The following is a 22,652-nucleotide window of genomic DNA, read 5'->3' as shown; positions in this document are numbered from 1 at the left end:
AAACAAAAAACAAAACAGTGATTTCAATTTACAGCTATACAATACAGTTGACACAGAATGGAATACACCTCTTTGTCTGCATTAGGCTCTACTCCTAAAAATGGCTTTAAAGTAGTTCATCTTGATATTCAAAACACAGACTGAGAGCTGTTCTGTACTTTCGTTCATGTCCCAGTATCCATCTAAGCCTGAGGCACAGGAAGTGTCCCTCCCCCTTTCTCTGAGTTATTGCATTCAAAAATCAGACAGCATCTGCTTAAATCAGGCCTGCAGGTTCTTCTTCTGCTTCCAGTGCCTCTGTCCAGACTCTGATTAAGCCTCCTTGCTTATTTCAGCTAAAAAGCTTCTTGGCCCTGCCTACCCTCTGATTAAAATTTGGTTGGACGGGGGTATTGGCAGGACAGCAGTGGAATTCAAGTATCAAACCATGGTCTGAGGCCAAAGTGATGCAGCTGACATCATCAGTCTGCAGGATTGCTTTGAAGGAAATCTTCCCATCGAGACGAACGGAGCTGTGGGTGAAAGCCGATCCTTGATCATGGAGGAATGGTGACAACAAGCTTTAAATCAACTTGCACTAACTTATAATGAAATGCCAGTTTTGGAGAAGTGAGCAATTGAGCTGGGCACGAGGGCTGAAACAAAAATAAGTTCTCAGGTATGAAGCAGCTTAGGGTTTGTTACAGATGTCATTTCACAGATAAAGGGCAGGTAACACTGGGCTACAGAAATGATGGCGGGGGGAAAGCACAGGTCATGTAGGATACAAAAACCTGTATGCAAAAGTGGCAGATTTTTCCTGGTATTTCTCATCTGCAGCAGCCACTGACACAGGTGAGTAATGTTTGGCATGTTGTGGCATAATGTTGTGTTTGTGTGATATTTGGAGATGTAAACAGCATGTAAACAGGATTCGCGTTAAAAAGGAAGTCGCTCTATAAGCACATGCATCATATACCATCCAGTCATATATGTACACAACCTGTCTCGTGATGGGTGGTCCATATAAACATCTGGCACTCATTCAGCCTCTGCCTACTCTCAGCTCTGCTCACATTAAAGAGCTCAGGCTGCCTGGGTTTGTTTCATGTGGACCCAATATGCTCATTTTTATCCTTTGACTGTACCAGAGTAGCTCTGTATCATTCACGCCTAAATATAATCCTTATTTAACTTATACTGGGCCTCAGTGGAGCCCCCCAGTTCATCTTCTATCTAAAGTGAACTGCTTTCGCTCTTGCAACCTTCCCTTTAAGCCAGCGGGGGCTTCTGTGCTCACAGTGAGTGTAATGTGCCTGAGATGCCCATATTTGGGCTATCCCCTGTCACTGACATCATACAGAGCCAAGAGTAGAAAAAACAATGTCAAACTGAGTGTTTAAATCAGTCTGAAGCCTGAGCTTTTACCCACAGAGATTATTGCCCAGTGACTGACCTCATTACTTGACACTTTTATTTCATACGACCACCAACCACTGTAACAGTACATAGGTGGGGAAAAATGTTAAGGTCCCCTTTAAGAACTGAATTTTTGCGCAACCGCTTTGGCTTTCAATATGATAAAACAAAAAACAAAACAATTCGATGATAACGAATGACCACTCCCTCTGCTGTCCTTTTAGGTGACTTTTCCTCTCCAGTGAGCCCATATTGCAAAATAATCTCTATCCTCTCGTGTTTTCTCCTCAGTCAGCAGTGGAAACATTAACAATGACACCACATCCAGGTTAACCATCCACACTGCCTGTAACCTAGAATTAAGATATTCGAAGGAATCGGTAGCCCCCCCCCCAAAAAAAGGGAGTGGTTTGATCCTGTAAACCTGGGGTGATTCTTTTCATCCAAGTGAAGAGAAGAAAGTGAGCCCAGAGTCTGTCTCTCCAGTCTGAGGTGAGCTCTGTACGATCAAAGGATATGCAGAGGTGTTTGATTTCGGGGCTCATTAAACTGTCTCCATGCTGCGATGTTTTTGTCTGGTCTCCTCTTACATCATAATCTACCAAATCACACGCTTTTCCACTGAGTAATTTCTCCCTTCCTCAACTGTCCTCCATACTCACATTTTTCACACACAGTGAGGCACATATAAGACTGTATGCGATTAGTGTGGAGCCTCCCGTCCCAGACATATTTCTCAGGGGAGGAGAGCCTCTCCCTCTTCCACCCAGAGGAGGTTCAGGACCTCGGCCTGCCGCTGCTCCCGCTGGTGAATCCTCCGCAGGCGCAGGATGTAGAGCAGGATGGCCAGCACCACCACCAGGATGCAGAGTGAGAACAGGTGGTGGTTGTAGACGAATGAAGAGCGCAGCCAGCTGGGGTGGTTCTGCCGCAGTGCTTCCTGCTGCAGGTCCCTGGAGAAACAAGCGGGGCAGAGGAAGCACATGTTTAATCCAAAACAAATCCTTGCTAATGAGCAGAGCAGCAGGAGCAGCATTCTGTTTAGCTGGTGTATTATTTTTGGGGGGCAGGTTTAGGGAGGTGGGAGTCGAGTTATAACTTTCTGTAACTGTTTCATTTCATGGATGTAAAGAGGATGTTTTAAAAATCTTTTCAGGTAAACAAACTCTGTTTATATGATGCACTGTGCTTGTTATTATTAATTTGTGGCTCTCTTGCACAGCGTGTCTTTTGTCCCCCACCAGTCAAAGCAGTTAGCTGCTCCTGTCTCAGCCTGGACCTACTGGAGGATTCTTCCTGTTAAAAGGGAGTTTTTCCTTCCCACTGTCACCGAGTGATTGCTCCAAGTGATTGCTGGGTTTTTTCTGTATTACTTTAGCGTCTTTACTTTAGAGTCTAAAGCCCCTCGAGGTGTCAGGTGACAGTTGTTCTGATTTAGTGCTTCATGAATAAAAATGAACTGAATCGCTCTATAGCTGATTTTAGACTGTGACAAGATAAAGACGTAAGCCGTGTTTTTCATAGCGAGCACATTCCTGTGACACATCTTGTGTTTTTTCCCCAAACAAACCTACAAGTTAAAAGGTAACTCAGTGCAGGGATAACAGGAGCAAATCAATGAAAGTACATACCAGCGTAAGTTAGTGTAGAGTTAAAGTGTGACATATCTGACAGCTACCTGAGAGGCAGGAAGCGGGTTTTGTACAGGATGGCCCCCAAAGTCCACTGGACCTCTTTGTCATAAACCAGCTGGGCTGTTTTCAGGTTCGGGTAGTTGGTGGGGAAACGGAAACCAGAGTGTAACACTTCATACACCCAGGCTGACTTGAAGCACTGATACCTGGGGTAAAAACAGCACAATAATGGGTCAGAGGAGGATGAAAGTGACACCTGAGGGCAGGAAAAACAAAGCAGCCATTTAGATTTACAGCTGCAGATAGAGTCATGCAAACGTGCACCACCTGCAGGCAAGAAAGGGAATAACTTTCACAACTTTGCCACCAGCAGTATATCATTCTTTCAAGAATCAAAACACAGTCTGAAGAGTGATGTAGCTGACATCATTAGCCTTCATTTGCCATTTCCCACTGAGACAAACAAAGCTATGGGTGAAACTCTACGACTGAAAGTGGCAAAACGATGGCAGCAGGCTGTTACATCAACCTACACTTAACTGCAAAGCTATATCAGTTTCTGGGGTGAACATTTCAGCTGGTACATGACGGTAAGAGTTGCTTTTTCTCCTTTTTTCATGTTAGCGATGTCACATCATAAAGACTCGCGTGTAAAATTTGAGTTTGTTTGTGTATTTATACAGAATTTATGCATAATTTATAGTTAGTGACGTAAAGAACTGAGAAGTGAGCAATTTGGAAATATTTGTTCTGTTTTTTTTGTTTACTGTCCTCGAAATGCTTGGATGTGCCTGTGGCTCCTGGTGTTACTGAAATAATCCACTGTTGTGCATTGGTAGAAGAATTGGGTCAGCCTTACTTACCAAGAGTTTATGGGCTGAAAATCAAGTTCAGAGAGATTTGTTTATATGTGGAAAGCAGGAGAAAAGAAGTATCCTCATTTACAACATACAATATGATCTGCAATTAACTGCAGTTTGCTAGACTGAATAAATATGTGTGTATCTTAAACATGTGAAGATTTTAGCCACAAACATGTCCAGGTCTAGAAATTTGATTTGATGACACAAAAATAAACCACAAACCAACGGCTGACGTAACTTTGTCCATTTTCTACATATGGTCAGTGAAGTAGTCAGGGAGTAACTGAAGAGTTCCTCCTCATGTGCCCTAATAAAAGTGAATTGGCGATTGTGATAATTACACACTTCACATCTGAGGTTCTGCTCTTTGCTATGAAAAAACTCTCACACAGAACTGGAAAATTCTCAAAACATGCCACATTTATTTGTGTGTGTCGTTTGTGTGCAGGTGTTTCCACGGATAATTTAGAATAGCATGAATACAGCCAGAAAACTGAACTTACTTCAGTCTGCTGTCGTCTGCCTGTTTGGAGTAAAGGTGGTTTTCCAGACGCTGTTTCAGTGTCGACCACTGGGTAGAGCAGTAGTCCTGTTAAATAAACCGAAACATGAAACTGAACTTTCACTGAACAAACACAGAATGTTAAAATCTTTTATCTAATATATTTGTCTAATGGAAGGACTGGTGTTGTGTGTCTGTTACCATAGAAGCTTTGGAGTATTTCTCACTGTTGTACTGTCCTCCTATCCTGAGCACGTCCTCCATACAGTAGTAAAACTCAGAGAAACCATAGAACTCACTGTTGCTGAAGTTGATGGGAGCCTGCAAAAATATTAGATGCCAATTTTTCTTTGCATCTCTACTTTATAAAGAATCAAGGAAAGACTGAGCAGCGATCAATACCATAAACAAAACCTTGCTATCATAAAGGTCCATACCTGATAGACACCTCTTGGTGACATAGTGCCATTATGGAGACCCAGGAAGGGTCGCACTGCCTCCTGACACTTGGTCCAGTCACCCTGACCCCTCAGGTGCAGCGTGCGATTGTCCCGGACTATTGTTTCAGTCAGTCCGACGGGCAGGCAGGAGTCCAGGTATGGTTTGTCCTTACTCAGACCCGTCTGTGTGATTAGATATCTGGACAATAACATGGAAAAAAAAATTAAATCTACTTCCTTCACTTAGCTACACTGAAAGAATGTGAGGTTTAGAAAAACAAGTGTCTGCAATTAGATAAATCAGTGAACCAGAATTAAATACTTGATCAGTTATAGGATGTTTAAAAGTCTGAATCAACATTGTCAAATCAAGATCATTAATTATTCATATCATTTTATACACAAAAGATTCACAGTCCTGAATGTATGTGCACTATGTTTCACATCACATGCTCCAGATTGGATTTTAGAGAGGATGTGTGATTGTGTGCAGGTAGATGGCGCTGTTTTTCTAGTTTCTGAGATTAAACCAAGTTAAAGGCAGACAGTATTTTTACAAGGTTCAGCAAAACCTGGAAAGAAGCAAATAGAGAAAACAGCTGTGATAAGTGCCAGCTTGACTTTGGGTAAGAGTAATACGAAAGGCATGGAGGAAAAGACACTGTCTAGAAGCTGATCTCTTATGGTAACACACCTGGGAGACAGGTGTTGATTTTTGTTTGCTTCAGCTTACTTTTAGAGTAAATATGGGAGCTGTTTAACATTGTTCTCTATGGAAGAGTTGGATGGAGGAGGCATTTATAGGAGAACCTTAATGATAATAACACTGATGAAGGAGGACAATAATGGCTATGGGTAAAACAATGGCTGTAGAGGGAAAACTGTCAACACAGCAGCAGTTGAAAGACAAAAAAATGTGATTCATTTTTGGACTTGTCCCACTCTACCCCACTCTAACCGATCCCACAGACACTCATCATAAACTCTGAAACGGGTGAAAAAAGCATGAAAAGTGGAACTGAAGAAAAACTATAAAAAATATTGAAAAGATAAATACAAGCTCAATAGTTTCATGTCTTGGCTTCGTTTTAAAGTCTAAAAGGTGTCTGTAGGTGAACGTATATGGAAGCAGTTAGAGTTAAAAGAGGAGCAACTTAAAAGAGGGTTTAAACACTTCTCTCCATTGAAATACATTATAGATTTTGTTGAATAAAGTTGAATATTTCAAAAAATATAAAAGTTAGAAATGAGAAAAATACAAGCAGACATGTAGAAAAGAAGAGCAATATAACGGTGGTTGAATGGTTTTTCTAAGTTGAAGGTGATAGCTGGTGAAAAACCTACACAATACAGGATAATAATAATGAAAAATAATAACAAAGATTTGGATTATAATGCTGTGAATATTTAATCTACATTCACACTAATTAGAAGTAAAGTGAATGTTATAATATATTGGCTATAGAATAATAACAACTGCCTGTAAATATCAGTTTTACAGTGTAGCTCCGTTTAAAGGAAAAATGAGACACATATCAGTTATGCAGCTGTAATGCAAAATGTAGATATTTGCAGGTATCTCACAGTGTGCTTCAAGCATAAAAAACACATGTGACTAACCTGTTCTTGGTGAAGGTGCTGTTAAAGAGCTGGTCCTCGTAGCGCTGCCTGGCCATGTTTCCTCCAAAGCCCAGGAACGTGGTGACATACACTCTGTACACGTGTTGCGTGTGCTCGACATCACAGCCCAGATTAAACTCTGCGAGGAAGCTCTTCCCTGCCTCCTCCTGAAAACCACAGGCGTGTTATGCTAATGCAGACAGGAGCAGCCTTCCAGGCTACATCACAGGCAGGACAGGTCAGTACTCAGTGTATTTCCTTACTTCTTGAGGTGAGTTGAAGGTGATGGCGCTGGGCACCTCATAGGCGATCTGAAGCGAAGCTCCACCCATATCCATGATGCCCACTGTGCGCCGTCTGCTGATTGGCTGCTGGTTCTGAGAACTTGTCGTCACTTCGACTGTGGCGTCCTCTAAAAAAATTTTTTTTTTAAATATTAAAAAAATTCCACCCCCCTAAAAAATAACAATTTTGCATAAAACACACGTGAAACAAACATTGGTGTGAGTTTGGTAAACATCATGCCTCCGTCACACTCACCCTCATCAGGATGGTCGAAGCGGCCCAAGACAAAGTTAATGCCAATCCATGCATACACTCCTACGAGGTCACAGGAACATGTCGTTTCACAGTGAGGAGACACAGAAACAAGCAGGCAGCAGTTAGAAGTGTCAGATTTAAAGAGTGCCACTATCAGCAGGGTAAACAAGACTGTCAGCTCACCTTCCTGTTTCCCAGAGATGACCTCAACATGTGAACGGGAAAAGAGGAAATCAAACTCCAGGGGGACATCGGTGACAAGATCCTCTATAATGTCTGCCTGCTGCCTACATGCAGAGAAGTACAGCATAAAACGGGAGGTTTTGTTCACAATATAGAAATACAGAACAAGTGAGGAAAGCTGCAAACCCTTCATTTACAAGGGACAGCCAATCAGAAGAAAGGTGAGGGAGACTATATCAGCTTTACTAGAGTAGAGTCAAATGGTTCACAGTGGGAGCTGGAAACAACCATACCAGGTCTCCCTTAAAATACCATTAGATTAAAGACTGATGCTGTTGCGTGGTGTTCTGTTTACCTCTCATGCAGCAGCCGCATGCCAGCAGTACAGAGGATGTAGAGTGGAGTCTCTTTGTGTTTGTTCTTTGGGACATGAGCAGCAGCAAAGCTGAGGAGAGGGTGGAGGTAGTCACTGGCCTGCGTTGGTGTGTTTGCCAGAGTAGAGATTCCTGAGAGAATACACACACACACAGTACAATCAGGTATAAAATACAAAATTCAGGATTTTTAGCTAGTTATAAAATCAGAGCTAGCTAATGCAGAAAGCTAATAAATCGCCCATAATGGAACAGAAAGAAAATCTAATGCTGTCAAGATAAGATGAAGTTGAACAGGGTGAATTTGGGTCATAAAATGACTAATAAATGACTAATATATAGGTATAGTTGAGGTTTCACACAAACACTTTACATGACATGATCTAAAATATATCAGTGTGTTTTGGTAGGAATAAATGCTGAATGATATGAAAAATCTGGAAGTATTTGATGCAGATCACTGAACTAGACAAAGCTAAGACATCAGCATTATAACCTTACACACCACACATCAATCATAAAAGCCTTAAAAGGAAAATGATTAGAATGGTTGTCACACAACGATGTCCCGGCATTCAAAGGGTCAGGTTTCCTTTAACTGCAGCATTCGATCTAATCTGCCTGCTGTGGCAGAGATAAAACAAAGTCGCAGGGACTGAAAGCTCCTCACCACTGATGTGACTAATTATTAAAAGGTACAGGTGTAAAATCTAGTAGATTGTTTTACCCCTCCCAATTTAGTGCATAATCCTATTGTTACTCAACATGCCAGGTGTCTATTTGTTCTGGAGGAGGCTGTGAACATTTGTGGAAGGAGTCGGATACAAGTCGGGAGGGTCACATATCTAATCTGCTGACATTAAGTAATTGTGATAATATCAGCCATGGATAAGCATGTATAAGCATTAATGCACAGATCTGTGTGTTAGAGCTTTGATTTTAGTTCAGGAGATGAGGCCTGAGGTGAGGAGGAAGAGGATGAGGTGGAAATGAGGGAAGACAGAAAAGTGATGGATGAGACAGATGAAGAGGAGGAGAACGACATAATGAAAAAGAGATAAAGAAAATATACATGTACGAATATTAAATGGTCCTATCATTTTGATTTTGGGATCTTTCAATTAGAAGTGACTTATATGGCAGTGTCTAGTCACATACATAAAATAGAATTAAGTGTAACACCACCAAGTTCACTTTGCATGGGAAAACAACTGAAGCCAAATCTGTTTATCTTTTTCCTACTTTCTGTTTTCCATCATGTTCTTTCCAGATTCACATGCTCTGACTTTCACTTTTCTGGCCGTGAGCCAAAGGGCAAACAGTGAATAAGAAATGATCTCGCTGTCGCCATCATCTTCTGTCTCACTGGCACCGTCTGGCACCAAAAACAAAACAAAACAAATAAACAATCAGTCTTTGCCACTTTGTTTCTGGTCTGTACATAAGGCTTAAACAGTTACAGTTAAGCAAACCTAGAAACAATGTTTCTTCTAATTGCTCATTCATTTACGTGAACACTGTGATTCATCTTATGCCATCCGACTTTGATTTACCTCGACTGCTGAGCATAACTAGCCTTTCCTAAATCTTTCTGGGGTGACTGTAGCTCAGGTGGCAGAGCAGGTCAGCCACTAATCAGGTCAGTGGTTCGATTCCAGGCTGCCTCCTGCATGCCAAATATCATGCAGATACTCAGAGGGCCCGGTGGCGCCAGTGTCCGGCAGCCTCGCCTCTGTTAGTGCGCCCCAAGGCAGCTGTGGCTACAATGTAGCTTGCCATTGCCGTGTGTGTGTGAATGACTGAATGTAGTGTAAAGCGCTTTGGGGTCCTTAGGGACTGAGTAAAACGCTATACAAATGCAGGCCATTTACCATTTCTGACTGAGTATAAAGAGAAATTTAGTACTCTGATCTGCTCCTGTTCTGTTAAGGGTACACCATTTATACAAATGTAACATTTCCTGTATATGTTTCAAATTAAAAGCCATTTAGCATTTTAATACACAGAAACTGTTCAGTTCTTATAAAAAGCCTTTTGCAGTCAAACTTTTGCAAACTAATTTCCATCTGAAAAAAAAAACATTCATAAAATTATCAGTGGCTCACAAAACTGGTCAATAACTCACATGTTATTCTACCACAGCAGATAATAAGAAAGGACGTCTATACTACAAGAAAAAAGGGAGAGAGAGAGGAGGATACACAAGAGTGCAGACAGTAGGATGTGAGGAATATGTAGGAGGATGAAGGACGATAAAAATGGACAGACATGACTTTTCAAATCCAGACAAAGAACTTTAACCACACATTCATACAGTGTTTAATTCTATATGCTCTAAGCACTTCATCTACCCCGCCTCCAAGGCCAGCTAGGAACTTCCACTTGACCTAAAATCCATGTCTTAAAACTTTGATACGTAAAGAAAGGCCCCAGCCAATCAGTAGACCTGAACTAGAAACATTGTGGCTTTGAAGTTCTAACCACTGTACACCATACTGCCTGGGGAGTCGCAGAGGATCTATTCATAAAACCAGTCTAACATTTGCTCATGTAGAGCTATACGTTCTCAGCAAGCTTTCACACTCTGTACAAACTCCGAGTGAGCTTTGCTTACTCACCAGGCTTGATCTTCTTGACGACAGTGTTGCGGCTGCGGTCCCTCATTTGTCTGATGTCCAGTAGGGTGTGGGGGTTCCCGTTATGGGGTGGCCAGTAATACACAAAGATCCTGGAGCCACTGCTGCCACAGTCCACCACGATGCCATAATTCAGTGAAGGGTTGAGGATATCAGTAGCCTCCATAGACTCAGTGAGGGAGAGGTATCTGAAGGAGAGCAAACAGAAACATTAGGAGATGAAGAATATACTCAGAAAACTGCACTTATGTACCAAAGAAAGCACAAAGGTGTCAAGAGCTTAAATAATATCCACAGACATGCTTCTTCCTTTAAATCCGCTTGAAACAAATGTTCTACACATTCATACAAAGAAACCGCAGAGTGCATTTACATTTTCCCAAATGATCTCCTTATTTAGTATCTTTCCCTTGTTTACTGAGGAGAACACCTGCAGTCAGTCCCACACACTGAGTCCTTTCAACAGTGCTCTCAAAGCTGGTTATCTGTTTACCATGAGCTTTCCACTTGAGCACACTTGAAAGAGAGGAGGGCCTGCATTATTTGAGCTCAAAGAGAATATGATCGACATGGCGGCACTTAAGAAATACTCTAGACTTCATTGCTCAGATTAATGGTGGCTGATTATGAAATGCACCTAAATTTATGGCATGTTTTGGCATGCTGTTTCACCCTCCTATTTCCTTAGAGCCATGCTTCGTTTAGCTTAGCTTCTACAACACTGACTGGAAAAGGTTTTGGGACTAGATTTTTGAAATTGCATTTTCTAACAAGACAAACTAACACAGGAAGACAAAAATCTATTAAAGTGAGCCCAAAGTAGCATATAAGAGGAAAACACGTTACCAAAAGGCTTCCAGATTTGCAAGAGGCCACTCTGTCAGCCTCTGTGTACGGCTCAAATGAAATGAGTTTATTTGTTTCATTTCCGTCCACTCACTTGTTAATTTGGGTCCCAGACCGTCGCTGGGTGCCCCATAGCTGCCTTTGGTAGGTTTCCAGAAGGAAGAAGGCAGAGGTGATGAGCAGCAGCAGCAGGAGCAGAAGCCTCTGTCTTGGGGCACAGCCCAGAGACAGCAGGGACACGCTGCAGTACCAGGAGGCTGGCAGGCAGGACAAAGTAATCCTGTGGAAGACGAAGACACAGCAGATACTGTTATATACAACAGCAGCCATTCTGACATGAAACAGTAGGTAAATACAAGTTTAAGTTAATTAATTAATTATAGGCTCTGTTGTGTTAAGTGCTGAGCCCACAGTAACATAAGTAGTAACACCTGTGTTTCCCACAGCCATGGAAAAACATTTGTTAGAGTGCCAAGCATAACGGCTTCTCAGGAATACTCTGACAGCAGAAACTGTTATCGGTTTATTACCTTGCCATGTGTCCACGTCAGCAAAAGTACAAAATGTCACAGTCGTCACCTCATGGCGGCTGCAGGCTGATTATGATGTTGTCAACTGAATTTTTTTTCTGCTGGAAGGGAGTAAGAAGGGGGAGGGGGGGGGGGGGGGGGGGGAGAGAGGCTCAGCGGACTTAATGTTAATGCCCTGTTGTCTAAATACACGTAAAAATAAAAATAAAATAAAAACTTTACAACACAATAAATACTTTACTCTAGTCAGCTGGCAGCCTGTACACTGGCAGACCTAACTAACACTGTTTGTCTTCGTAAGGCCTTAATTTTACTTGCTACAACCTCAAAAAATCGAATTTATTTGTAACACTTGCAAACAAACAAATTACTCTAGCCTGCCTGCCAGAACAATAAGCATATTGTGCTTCAAATCTGTGATATGTTTTTAAATCCCGTGCTGCACTTGTTAGACGCTGTCGTTAAATAGAAGAGGACCATTTTAGTATAATCTCTCTTTTTTTCCACGGGTCAGTGTAACTAGCCTACCTCTCAGTTATATAAGCTAAAACCGTTACATAAAACACAATAACTGTAACCCAAACCAAATAACAGAGGGAAAAATACATTATATGCTGTATTTATTTATTGGCTACAAATGTAGCTATCATTGTTAATAACTGTTCAATTACAAACCGGATACGTTTACGAACAACTGATAACCATCACAGCACCCGTATGCTATCACTCGCTCTTATAAACGTACCTACAGAAGCCTCTTCTCCACCATGGCAGTAACAGACATTAATAATACTTGTTTGTAGTTCGACAGATAAGACAATACGACCCCTTATTGTCTCGCCGCATCACCGTAAATTATTAGTTTAGAGAACACAACGAGGAGACGGAGAGGAAATGACCGAAATTTCCGGTTAGCCGGTTGGCTACGTCATCAAACACGAAAGGCGAAGGCTTGCTGCATTCAAGCCTGTAGGAATAATCAGAACTATGCAATGCGGTGGAATGGGAAATATTTTATTTTTCCGACATATGGGAATTATTTTATTACAACAACTAAAATAATAATATTAAAAATACATCACACTATCGTAGAGTGTGTATGTACGATCATACACTAGCAATATTAATAACAATAATAATAAGTCTATAACATTTTATAGCCTTCTTTTTATTCAAAGACTGTTTATTTTATCTTGAAAAATCAGTAAGTTGTGTTTTCTCCAGATCAAAAAGTCCATATGACATATGATTTTGTCATGTAAAAAAACAATATACCCTTTTGCTGAAGTAAACAAATCAGTATTAAAGAAAAATAAAAGAAATCCCCCAAATGCCCTAACTTTAAGTGTAGATGTCTTTCGTTCAAGTCTACGTTGATGCGTAACTGGGACGTCCCGTTCCAGCAGGCCCATACGCGTGTTAAAAAGAAGTTACAAAAGACGAGATTTAAACTCCACCCACTTTACCTATCCGCCCAGCCCAAACTGGCTAATTGGAGCGAACTGTCTATGATTGACAGCTAGTCTAGCGAATCAAATTCATTTGTTGGCGTGCAACACTCACAACCAACCCATCCTTCCTCCTGGTTCCCGGTCTCTCTGCAGCTGGCTGCCGCGCACTTTCTATCCCCGGCCTGCATTCATAAGCTGCCGGGAAGAACGCGCCAACAGGCAACCGCCGGATTTGTCCATATCAGTAGGACTAAAGTCACTTACCTGAATGGAAGCGGATGGTTTCATGTCCCGGCGAACGTCGGTGGAAGCAGCGGGCGTCGATAGCCGGGTCACTGGCCCTGCAGCCAGGGCAGAGATTCGATGGTTGGGCGGCAGACTGCTGGGAACATCGGGAGGATTTCATGTCTCATCCAGAATGGCGGGGGAACAGGACTTTGTCTCGGTGTCACATCGGTCTACTCTGGAGACCTTGACTTCTGTCGAGACAGAAATAGACTATGAAGGACTGCCTCAAGGAGTATCCACCAGCACACACATGTTGGCAGGTGCCGTTGCTGGAATCATGGAGCACTGCGTTATGTATCCCGTCGACTGTGTCAAGGTATAAGAGCGATGGAATATAATAGGCTACGAGTTTTAAAGTTTGTCGTGCTCTGTTTTTGTAGCATTGAGAGTAGCAACTGGTTGTATAAAGCCGAATCTGACGCAGGCCTCTTTACAAGCCTGAGCTCGATTAACGCTAGCTTACAAGCTAACAGGGGGTAACCTTGCTAACAGAGGTCAGTTAAATCAGCTACGTTACTTAAACCTAAAATTATAAAACTCAGGATTCTCAGGCGGACGCAGTGGGAAGCTTAATGTTAGTGTGTATGTTTACCTTTACCTAGCTTTGATTTGGAGAGATAACCGATGTGTTAGGCTTGATAGTAGCTCACTGAGGTGCCGTTAGTGTGGTAACCGGCACCTCAGTTTGTCCCAGATTGTTAAAGTTTGTCCCTAACATGCATCCTTTATCGCACAGGGTTTGAAATGTGCGTTTTTGGTGTGTTTTCTTTTTTCAATTTCAAGTGGACTCGTAAATTTACACCTTGCTACACAGCACTACTTTCCCACGGGTCCGATACACTTGAAGAAAGTTATCACTTAACCCATTAACTCCATGGACATTTTGTGTTGCTTTGTCCAAAGCCTTCAATTGTGCTACGTTTTAAGTAAATGGTTAGTATCGTAAATGTAATCCCGAAGAAAATCCAACAGGCGAGATTTTAGAATTAACTTGGAGTTCACATATGGTCAAAGTCTGATATCAAAGACGTAACCGTAGAGGACTAAACGGAAGCGATACTGGGGACAGTTGTTGCTTTCATTCATTTGCATTGTTGGAGCTACCTTTATGGTTGTAGACAACATCACTCTTTGCTTTACTTTGGGAAAACACTTTGCAGAAACTGTCAAAAAACCACGGTGAAGAGTTGGCTGTAGTAACTGAGTAACTCATTTGGGTCATTAGTCACTGGAGCAAAAGTCAATGACACACTAGTTAAATGAAGCACTCCTTGGCAGAAGAGGGTGTGGCCCTGTGCACAGGCTTCTTTCTCAGAATAACTGGATGGTTTAGGATTTTCTAACCATGTCTTTCTATGATATAAATGTCTGTGCCAACTGTGAACAGCTGCTTGTCCCATGCTTTAGCTAGAAAAGTTGAGTAGATTTAAGGATTAGAGGAGGAACTGACTAGTCAAATCTTAGCAGTCAAAAAGCATTTCAGCAATCAAGACAGTGTCTTCCTTTGTAAGCTTAGTGCTCAGTATGCGGCCTGTTATTTCCTTTTTGTATCAGGAGATAAAGAAGCAGTAATTCTGTGGTTTCTTATAGCGGTGGTAAATCAAACAAAAGGCTTATTCACTATAAATTTCAAGTCGAAGATTTGGTGAAAACAAGCTCAAGCTTTCCCTTGCAGGACCTTTCATCAGAATCACACCATGATCAGCAGATGTTTGTTGTGATGTTTTGATGTTTGAAAATGTTTTGACTTGCAGATTTGTGGTTATTCCAAATTCTTATTAACAAGGATGTAAATGTGCAATCTGCTGCAGTGACAAGTCCTGTGCAGGTCATTTTAACTGAGCAACATTTGGTAAACAATGATGTTGATCACTTCCTCATTTTTAGAAAGCCTTTAACAAAAACATCGAGCAATTAACATTCAGACCTAATGTCATTCCTGGTAGGATGTCAGCTACATGTGCTTCGGGTGTTTTAATTTATAAAGAAGACTTTAAGTTGAGAATTTCTTAAGCCTTTCCTGGCCTTATGTGTCTCAAGACTGTGTCGCTCTTCCAGCAACAAAGCTGAAGTAGAAGGAAGTGGATTACAAAACTTTGTGGTTGAATATCTTTTGTCTGAAGGAACTTTGGATTTTCCTTACAGTAAACTTTTAAAGACAACTTCCTTTTACTGCTAAGGTTTGTTTTTTCACAACCTGTTTCCTGCTGCCATCATACGTAGCTGGCCAGCATCTTTATGTAGTACTGATCGTTATGCTTCAGTCTATTCTTCTCACTAAATTCAGTGTCTGTTTCTTCATTGCTTGAAGGCAGGCAGAAAGCATTATCTTACTAATCTGTATAAAATAATATCAGGATTTTTTTTTATTTTTTTTTGTAAGCGAGTTTTATTTAGTCAATCGACACATAGTTTGAGCTTTTTCATACATAAACGTCTATTTTAAGCTAGGGAAAAAAACAAATGTAGACTTTTTCCTGGGTGAACCATTAAAAAAACCTTTTGAAAAAATGGTGAAATACGTTGCAAAATGTTACAAACCTCTGATCCATTTAATCAGACTTTAAAAGGAAGCACTGCTTTAGTTTCTTCAGTATCTACAATTGACCTTGCCCTTTGACTGTTTGCACAAAGCTACCCTGTCTATCTAGTTGGTAGATTTTAATGTTTTTTTAGGGTAATGTAGCAACCTAGCAACAGCTGCCAGGTTGCTACATCAGGCCATCAGAGATGATTGCTTTGATAGCAGAGGTGGCATTTGCTCTTTTGCAGGGTAAATATGACACTAGTGAGTTGGTGGTATACAGTGAAGTAAGGCTGAATACATAAACCGGTGAACTGTTGTCATTTTTTTCACTACCAGCTGCTCCTGTTGTTTGCTGCTCAGTGCTGAGGACGTGGATGTTCTACAACAGTCTTGAATGCACCGCTCACATTGTGGATGACTGAGCACATTCTGTGTGCGTTATCGTTTCCCAGAAGCATAAACCGGGAAAGTCCATGTGAACATTTTGCCAAGAGGAAGATGTGCTCTCTGCTCTTCTGTAAAGCAGCTGGAAAAATTTAGGATTATGACATGTTAGGGGGCTGAAAATATTGCTCATTGCTTTGGCAATCTGTTACTAGGCATGGGCAGCAAGTCTCAGGTCTACCCTGGGGCCTAGTCCCAGTAAGAAAGGCCCAGTCGGAACACCTTACCCCACCTCAGTTGCCTCCTTTTGGTGTGGCAGTGCAGCGGCTGCACTCTGAGCCCCTCCCAAATGACTGAACTCCTCACACTATCGCTAAGAGAAAGCCTAGTTCGCCTTACAGAGAAAGCACATATCCACAGTCTTATTCTTTCGCCTTTTAATTAAACTTTCAATGATAGCATTAACAAAAGATCAGGTCGAGATTAAGGGATTTATAGTGTTTCTCAACAACAACGCTCCCTCTGGTGGCAGATGGCTGCATAACAGTAGGACACAACTATTACACAACTATTTACCAGCATTGGGTGTGAAGTAAAAACAACTAGTATATGTGATGCTGACTAGTGACAATAGCGATGATTGGTCGACTTGTCACGCACATCCCTGTCTGTTACTTAGGTGGTCAGATTCATTTATTGTCCACCAGTGAACTGTAGTACTCATTCATGGGCAAAAACACTGATTGAACTCAGATCTAGTTACATTTTCTACAGTGATATGTACTTCCATAAACATTGGATGATTTCCAGTGAAAAGGCTGTTAAAATGACACATACTGCATGATATTTGGACACAGAAGTGAAACCACGCCATCTTTGTCATCCAACATCATTTATCTCAATCCTTTACTATATTAGGAGTTGTGGGTTTTGTTGTTTATGACAGGCTTCCTATACTGTCGTCATTTTAAAAAGCTGCAGTTTTCAAAACGCAAGAGCCTCTTCTAAAGATTAAAGTAACTTTGTGTTGCATCAGGAACTGCAGCATCAAATACCCAACATAGTAAGAACCACAAACAGAATAGACGAACCTAAAATTTATCATTTACATGAGTGCTTGCCTACTGTGCCAAATGTCCTGTTAGCTGTTCAGGTTTCCCTGACAGAGGGATAAGTGTTTATAATGGTTATGCTGACAGAAAGGGGCCCTGTAACACTTCCTCCTTTTTAATTTTTTTCCTTGTTTGTTGTTTGTTCTCTTTGTTCTTCTGCATCTTTTCTGCAAGAATGCAAAAGTACGCCTGTTAACTTTGAACAAGAAATATCACAATATCCAATTCCAAGTGTTTATAAAATTGAGTGGGCTTAAATAAAAGTTTGTATTTATTTTAAAAATACTTATTATTCCCACCCAGAACGTTAAAAGGTGGGATACAGATTGCAACATTATTTATTTATTCTTTTCTAATTTTTTTTCCTCCCCATTACCTTAGACTCGCATGCAGAGCTTGCACCCAGAGCCGGGCGCACGCTACAGGAACGTGATGGATGCCCTGCGGCAGATTGTACAGACTGAGGGCGTGTGGAGGCCAATCAGAGGCGTGAATGTACTGGCAGTGGGGGCGGGGCCTGCCCATGCTCTCTACTTCGCGTGCTATGAGAAGATAAAGTTCTCGCTCAGTGACGCTATTCATCCTGGCACCAACAGCCACTTTGCCAATGGTAAGATGTTTCCCAGTCAGCAAACTTTGACTTATAATCAATGGTGCAGAAGTTTGATTGTGTTTTCTTTTTTCTTTCTTTATTTTAAAGAACAGAAGAATAAAGAAACAGGAAATGAATTCAGTAGAATTTGGTAGAAGGAAGTTACACTTGACTCTGTGACTGTTTATTATTGTCAGTTTGATTGATTAAATTAATTTTTTTTTAAATTAAACTAGAGCCAGTTATGCTAACGTTTTTAACACACTCCTTGTAATGTGTTCAAAATATTTGGAGAGTCAGTGACATCTTGTGGTTAAAACTTTTTTTTTTTTTTGTCTGTTGTGCAGGAGTGGCGGGCTGCATGGCCACAGTGCTGCACGATGCCATCATGAACCCAGCTGAAGGTAAACTCTCCTCCTCCATCTCTTTGCTTATGTCAGCTCAGCTGATGTGCACGCAGTAACATGTGATGTATTCTGCACAGTAAAGACTTGGTGTTGACCTACTTAAAGAACCTCCGCCTACTTCAGGTCATTATAGACCACGTGGTGTTTCTGTGATTAGGACACTTGGTGGAGCTACAGGCTCAAGCTGCAGACAATAAAAGAGCTTTTTACAACAGACCAGTCTGATGATGACAGTCACACGGAGTTATGCGTTTACTTGAGAAGGCTAACATTTTGTTCTGTGTGAACAATTAATTCTGTGTGAATATGATTGGAGGGATTGATAAGAAATGGTCATTAGATCATAGAAAACACGTGCTTGATCAGGTGTTATTGAATGTGATTGAGGAAGCTGTGTCCTGTCTTTTTCTTTTAGTTGTGAAGCAGCGAATGCAGATGTTTAACTCACCTTATCGTGGCGTGGTGGACTGTGTGAGTTCTCTGCTGAGACACGAGGGCCCAGCTGCTTTCTACCGCAGCTACACCACCCAGCTCACGATGAACGTGCCCTTCCAGGTGCTCCACTTCATGACCTATGAGTACCTGCAGGAGCTTCTCAACCCCCACAGACAGTACAACCCTTCCTCCCACGTTGTTTCCGGTGCTCTTGCTGGAGCCCTGGCTGCTGCTGCCACTACCCCCCTCGATGTCTGCAAGACCCTTCTCAACACGCAGGAGACTCGGGCTATTCACGTGATCCAGGCAGAGGCAGCGACGGGAGCTGGAGCGGTTGCGTCGGCCTCCGGCAGCCGCCAAATCTCTGGCCTGGGCGAGGCTTTTCGGACGGTGTACAGGATGGGAGGCTTTCCAGCCTTTTTTAAAGGCGTCCAAGCCCGGGTCATCTACCAGATGCCCTCTACTGCCATCAGCTGGTCTGTCTACGAGTTCTTCAAATACATCCTCACTAAACGACAGCATGAGAGAAGGTTGCATGGAGATCGGGATGGAGACAAATAAACGCCTGGAAACACGACTGGGTATTAGCATTTCAGAGGTTTTTTGCACCGTAGCAATCACTGTTATGGGTGGTGATTTCTGAACATCTGAAGGTTAAAAAATTCTTTCTGATTTTTTTGAGCAGAAAGTCAGTTATAATCTTGTTTACTGATATCAATTATGATATCTGTTCTAATTCAAAGCGGGTGACTACATTTACAACCAACAAAAGTAGCCTCTCATTATAGAGGGTTGGCAGAATGTCCATCTGCAAGAAGATTGCCCTGAAATAACAGGTTCTGGTTCCAATTTTCTTTGAGTTTTTTTTTTTTTTTTTTTTTTTTTTTTTTTTTACTTTTATTAGTGTTTGACCCAACAAACTCTCAACATGGGCATCCAGAAAGGAAATCATTTGTTGTGGCTGAGCAGTGTTTCCCACAGATGTTGTTTCTAGTTGTGGCAGAGAGCGTCTACTGCTAGAGAGTTCCATGTACCCTTTGTTTAACTAATTATTAACACCTCTACAGATATTTTTTTGCCCACTAACTCATGACACCATAAACTTTGGTGCAATCAGCTGCATCGCCAATGAGACTCCGCCTCAATCCCGATGGGTCTCTGGAGCCGACAGCTGCAAAACTCCAGAAACTGTAAATTGGTGTTCATCCTTTAAGAAGTAGCTTAATGATATTGATAACCAGCACAATGGCATAGTTATCAGAAAATCAACTTTCTAAATAAGTGAGAGGGACCACTGGTAAATTGGCTAAGGTGCTGTTCTCTCAAATGACCAGAGAATAAATGAATAAATAAACCCTTGAACGAGTCACCATCAGTGTGTGGGAAGCACTGCTAACACACTGAAGTTAAGTCTGGATTGGTCCCACCCGTTAAGGACCCCCCAACCCCCCTGACTCTTATGTATGTTTGGGGGAAAAAAAAGACTCAGGTTGAAGTGATGGCTTTGAGCTTTAGTTTGAGGGTGTTTATACTCACTTCTAATGAACTTAGTTTTGATTGTAACATTTTATAAATACCCCAGAAAGGGTAAAAAGTCCCACACTGATGGGAAGATGCTAGAATGGCCTTAAATCTCAGCAGGTTAAGTTACTTAAGAGCTGCACTGTGGCTTAGTTAAGACACATCTCCTGACTGCACATGTTGGGGGGGGATGGTTAAAAGCGTTACTGCCATTGCACCCTCTGACCACAGGGGGGTGCAGTGTTTAATTGCCATCCTAAAAACTTGAGGACAATTGGAGATTAGATGAAACTTTTAAAACAAGAACTTGAGCTTCGTAGCTCACAGCCTTGAATAACTTTGAGGGACATCCGGCAGAGCAGTGTTTTGAGGCCAGGTCAGGCCGCCTCTTCATCAGATGCAGAGATTTGATTCCTCCGGATCAAAACTTTGTTCTGGTTCATGTCCACAGCGTTCCTTTGAAGGAAGTGTTGTGCAATGTTGTGATGTCCTCTTTTTGCACAGTGTTGGGTTACTGAATCAGTACTGTCAAATGTACAGTAACGCTTGGCTCAAAATAAGTGACTTTAGTGTGGGATCACCTTTATTTTACCTAACCCCCTCTGTCACGTGTGTGACGCACAGATTGTTGTTTCTGTTTTGGAAAACAGAATTGGGTTTGGATCGAAGATTTAGCGCTTGAGTGGAACGTGTGTGTGCGCGCGTGTAAACTACATTGTTTTGGAGGTCAGTTGTGACTGAGTTTATTTGATCTTAGCACAGCTGTTGTCCTTTAATTGGAAAAACAGTTTGAGGAGGAAAAAAGTATGAATTTATTGGACTTTTTATTTCCTTTGCCAGGGTCATCGTGTCACTTCTTGTCTTTGCTCTAGAAAAGTGCTTTTTCTGTTGCAGCCATGAGACCGGGCTTCTGGATTTTTAAACCTTTTTTGCCCTCATTATCACACGTGGATGTGTGGAAAACCATATTTTTAGTAGAAGCTGTACAAATAAGGTAACAGTTTTTATATCACTGCAGTCATGATTTATTTTTCTTCTGTTTTTCCAGCACTTGAAAAACTTAAAAGTTGTTGTCATATTTAGTGCAGAAAAGCAACTTTGGAAAATAAAGAGAAACCGAGGCAACTATTTAAATACACGCCTACAGTTAGCCGCTATACAGCCACGCACAACTACTACAGAGATCACTGTATAACAGATATAGATTTAATGTTTTTGAAGCCATAAATCTAAAAAAAAAATTGTAATAACATGCATAAATAGATTGTTAAAGCTCCAAATATGAGGCTGACTTCTATGCTGAATGATATAAATTTGAACTGTGAGTTTTGTCAACTGTGCTGTAAAAATGCAAGTTTTTGTAGTGCACAAAATCCTCACCTGGATGGCAGGGGGAAAAACCAAACTGTATTATTTTAAGAGCAGCGACACCTTATGTATCCGTGGAACAAAATAAATAGGTAAAGAGTATTTGAGTGTGATTGTGGGACTGATCCTCACGTTTCAAAGTTGGGAAACCAAAGACTGAGCAGTAGAGGGGATGAACTGATGGTTTGTCAAATAGCAACACTAATGTGAAACGCTTGTGCGCACTTTGAAAGAGTCGCCTGTATTTTGTGACTTGTAAATAAACTCGCTAAGGCAGCTCCTCGCAGAAGCAGGGACTTCTCTTGGTGCTGGCTCGCCAAGCGCTGAGGCTATCAATGTGTCTCCTGGTCTTATTTTTCCTCACCCTCACATTACAACATCTACACTCCGCTTCAGTATGTGCACAGTCTGGAGACTATTCATCGATAGAGATACCCTCTTTTGGTATCGATTGATACACGCGCACACACTCTCTACTGGTCCAAACTTTTATAACACCCCAATTTTTCCAGTTTTTCTATTGAAAATTATACAGTTTAATGTCTCATTGCACAAATAAGCAATTGCAGTTGAAAAGAAATCCTGGAATCAATTTCTTAGACCAAGATGTATTCTAAACCTTTGACTCATCAAAGTAGCCACCTTTGGCAAATATAACGGCTGAACACACCCGTGGCATTCTTTCGACAATAGAAATGAAATGTTCATAAAGTTCTTCCCATATCTGTTGCAGAAGTTCCCATAAGCATGCGGCGCCTGTAGGTTGCTTTGCTTTCACTCTTTTGTCCAGTTCATCCTAAACTAGCTCGACGGGGTTTAGGTCTGAGGACTGTGCTGGCCACTTCATGGTTTCAAGCGTCCCATCTTGTTCTTTTTTTCCTGAAGTAGATCTGGGACAGCTTGGGCTACATTTTGGGTCATTATCTTGCTGTAGGATGAACCCCTGAACAACTAGGCACATACTAGAGGGTATTGCATGGTGCTGCAGAATGCTCTGGTAG

At 41.6% G+C, this 22,652-nt stretch overlaps 2 protein-coding genes across 3 annotated transcripts; one reads left to right on the top strand and one right to left on the bottom strand.

Annotated features, from left to right (window-relative positions):
- Positions 1 to 1,632: 1,632 nt before the first annotated feature.
- On the bottom strand, positions 1,633 to 12,500 carry LOC102295821 (ectonucleoside triphosphate diphosphohydrolase 7). Of its 2 annotated transcripts, none has more exons than XM_005939955.2 (14): positions 12,312 to 12,500; positions 11,567 to 11,667; positions 11,131 to 11,316; positions 10,173 to 10,378; positions 7,536 to 7,686; positions 7,181 to 7,284; positions 6,998 to 7,057; positions 6,721 to 6,869; positions 6,458 to 6,624; positions 4,835 to 5,036; positions 4,599 to 4,718; positions 4,399 to 4,484; positions 3,077 to 3,238; positions 1,633 to 2,351 (listed from the first exon to the last, which is right to left on the bottom strand). In XM_005939955.2, the coding sequence occupies exons 2-14, from the start codon at positions 11,572 to 11,574 to the stop codon at positions 2,135 to 2,137; spliced, it is 1,818 nt and encodes a 605-aa protein (XP_005940017.1). In that variant the 5' UTR covers positions 11,575 to 11,667; positions 12,312 to 12,500; the 3' UTR covers positions 1,633 to 2,134. The 2 variants fall into 2 exon arrangements, with proteins under 2 accessions (XP_005940017.1, XP_005940018.1); XM_005939956.2 differs by having other exon boundaries at positions 11,567 to 11,664.
- Positions 12,501 to 13,122: 622 nt separating this feature from the next.
- Positions 13,123 to 21,987, top strand: LOC102296336 (mitoferrin-2). Its single transcript, XM_005939957.2, has 4 exons — positions 13,123 to 13,621; positions 17,710 to 17,938; positions 18,268 to 18,324; positions 18,743 to 21,987. Exons 1-4 carry the CDS (start codon positions 13,286 to 13,288, stop codon positions 19,321 to 19,323), a joined length of 1,203 nt encoding a protein of 400 aa, XP_005940019.1. The 5' UTR covers positions 13,123 to 13,285; the 3' UTR covers positions 19,324 to 21,987.
- Positions 21,988 to 22,652: the final 665 nt, after the last annotated feature.

This window comes from Haplochromis burtoni, unplaced genomic scaffold, assembly GCF_018398535.1.
Source record: "Haplochromis burtoni strain Fernald_Lab_line unplaced genomic scaffold, NCSU_Asbu1 Contig_269, whole genome shotgun sequence".
Taxonomy (NCBI): Eukaryota; Metazoa; Chordata; class Actinopteri; order Cichliformes; family Cichlidae; genus Haplochromis; species Haplochromis burtoni.
The sequence above is the reverse complement of the archived record's forward strand: the minus strand, read 5'-3'. Positions and strand labels throughout refer to the sequence as shown.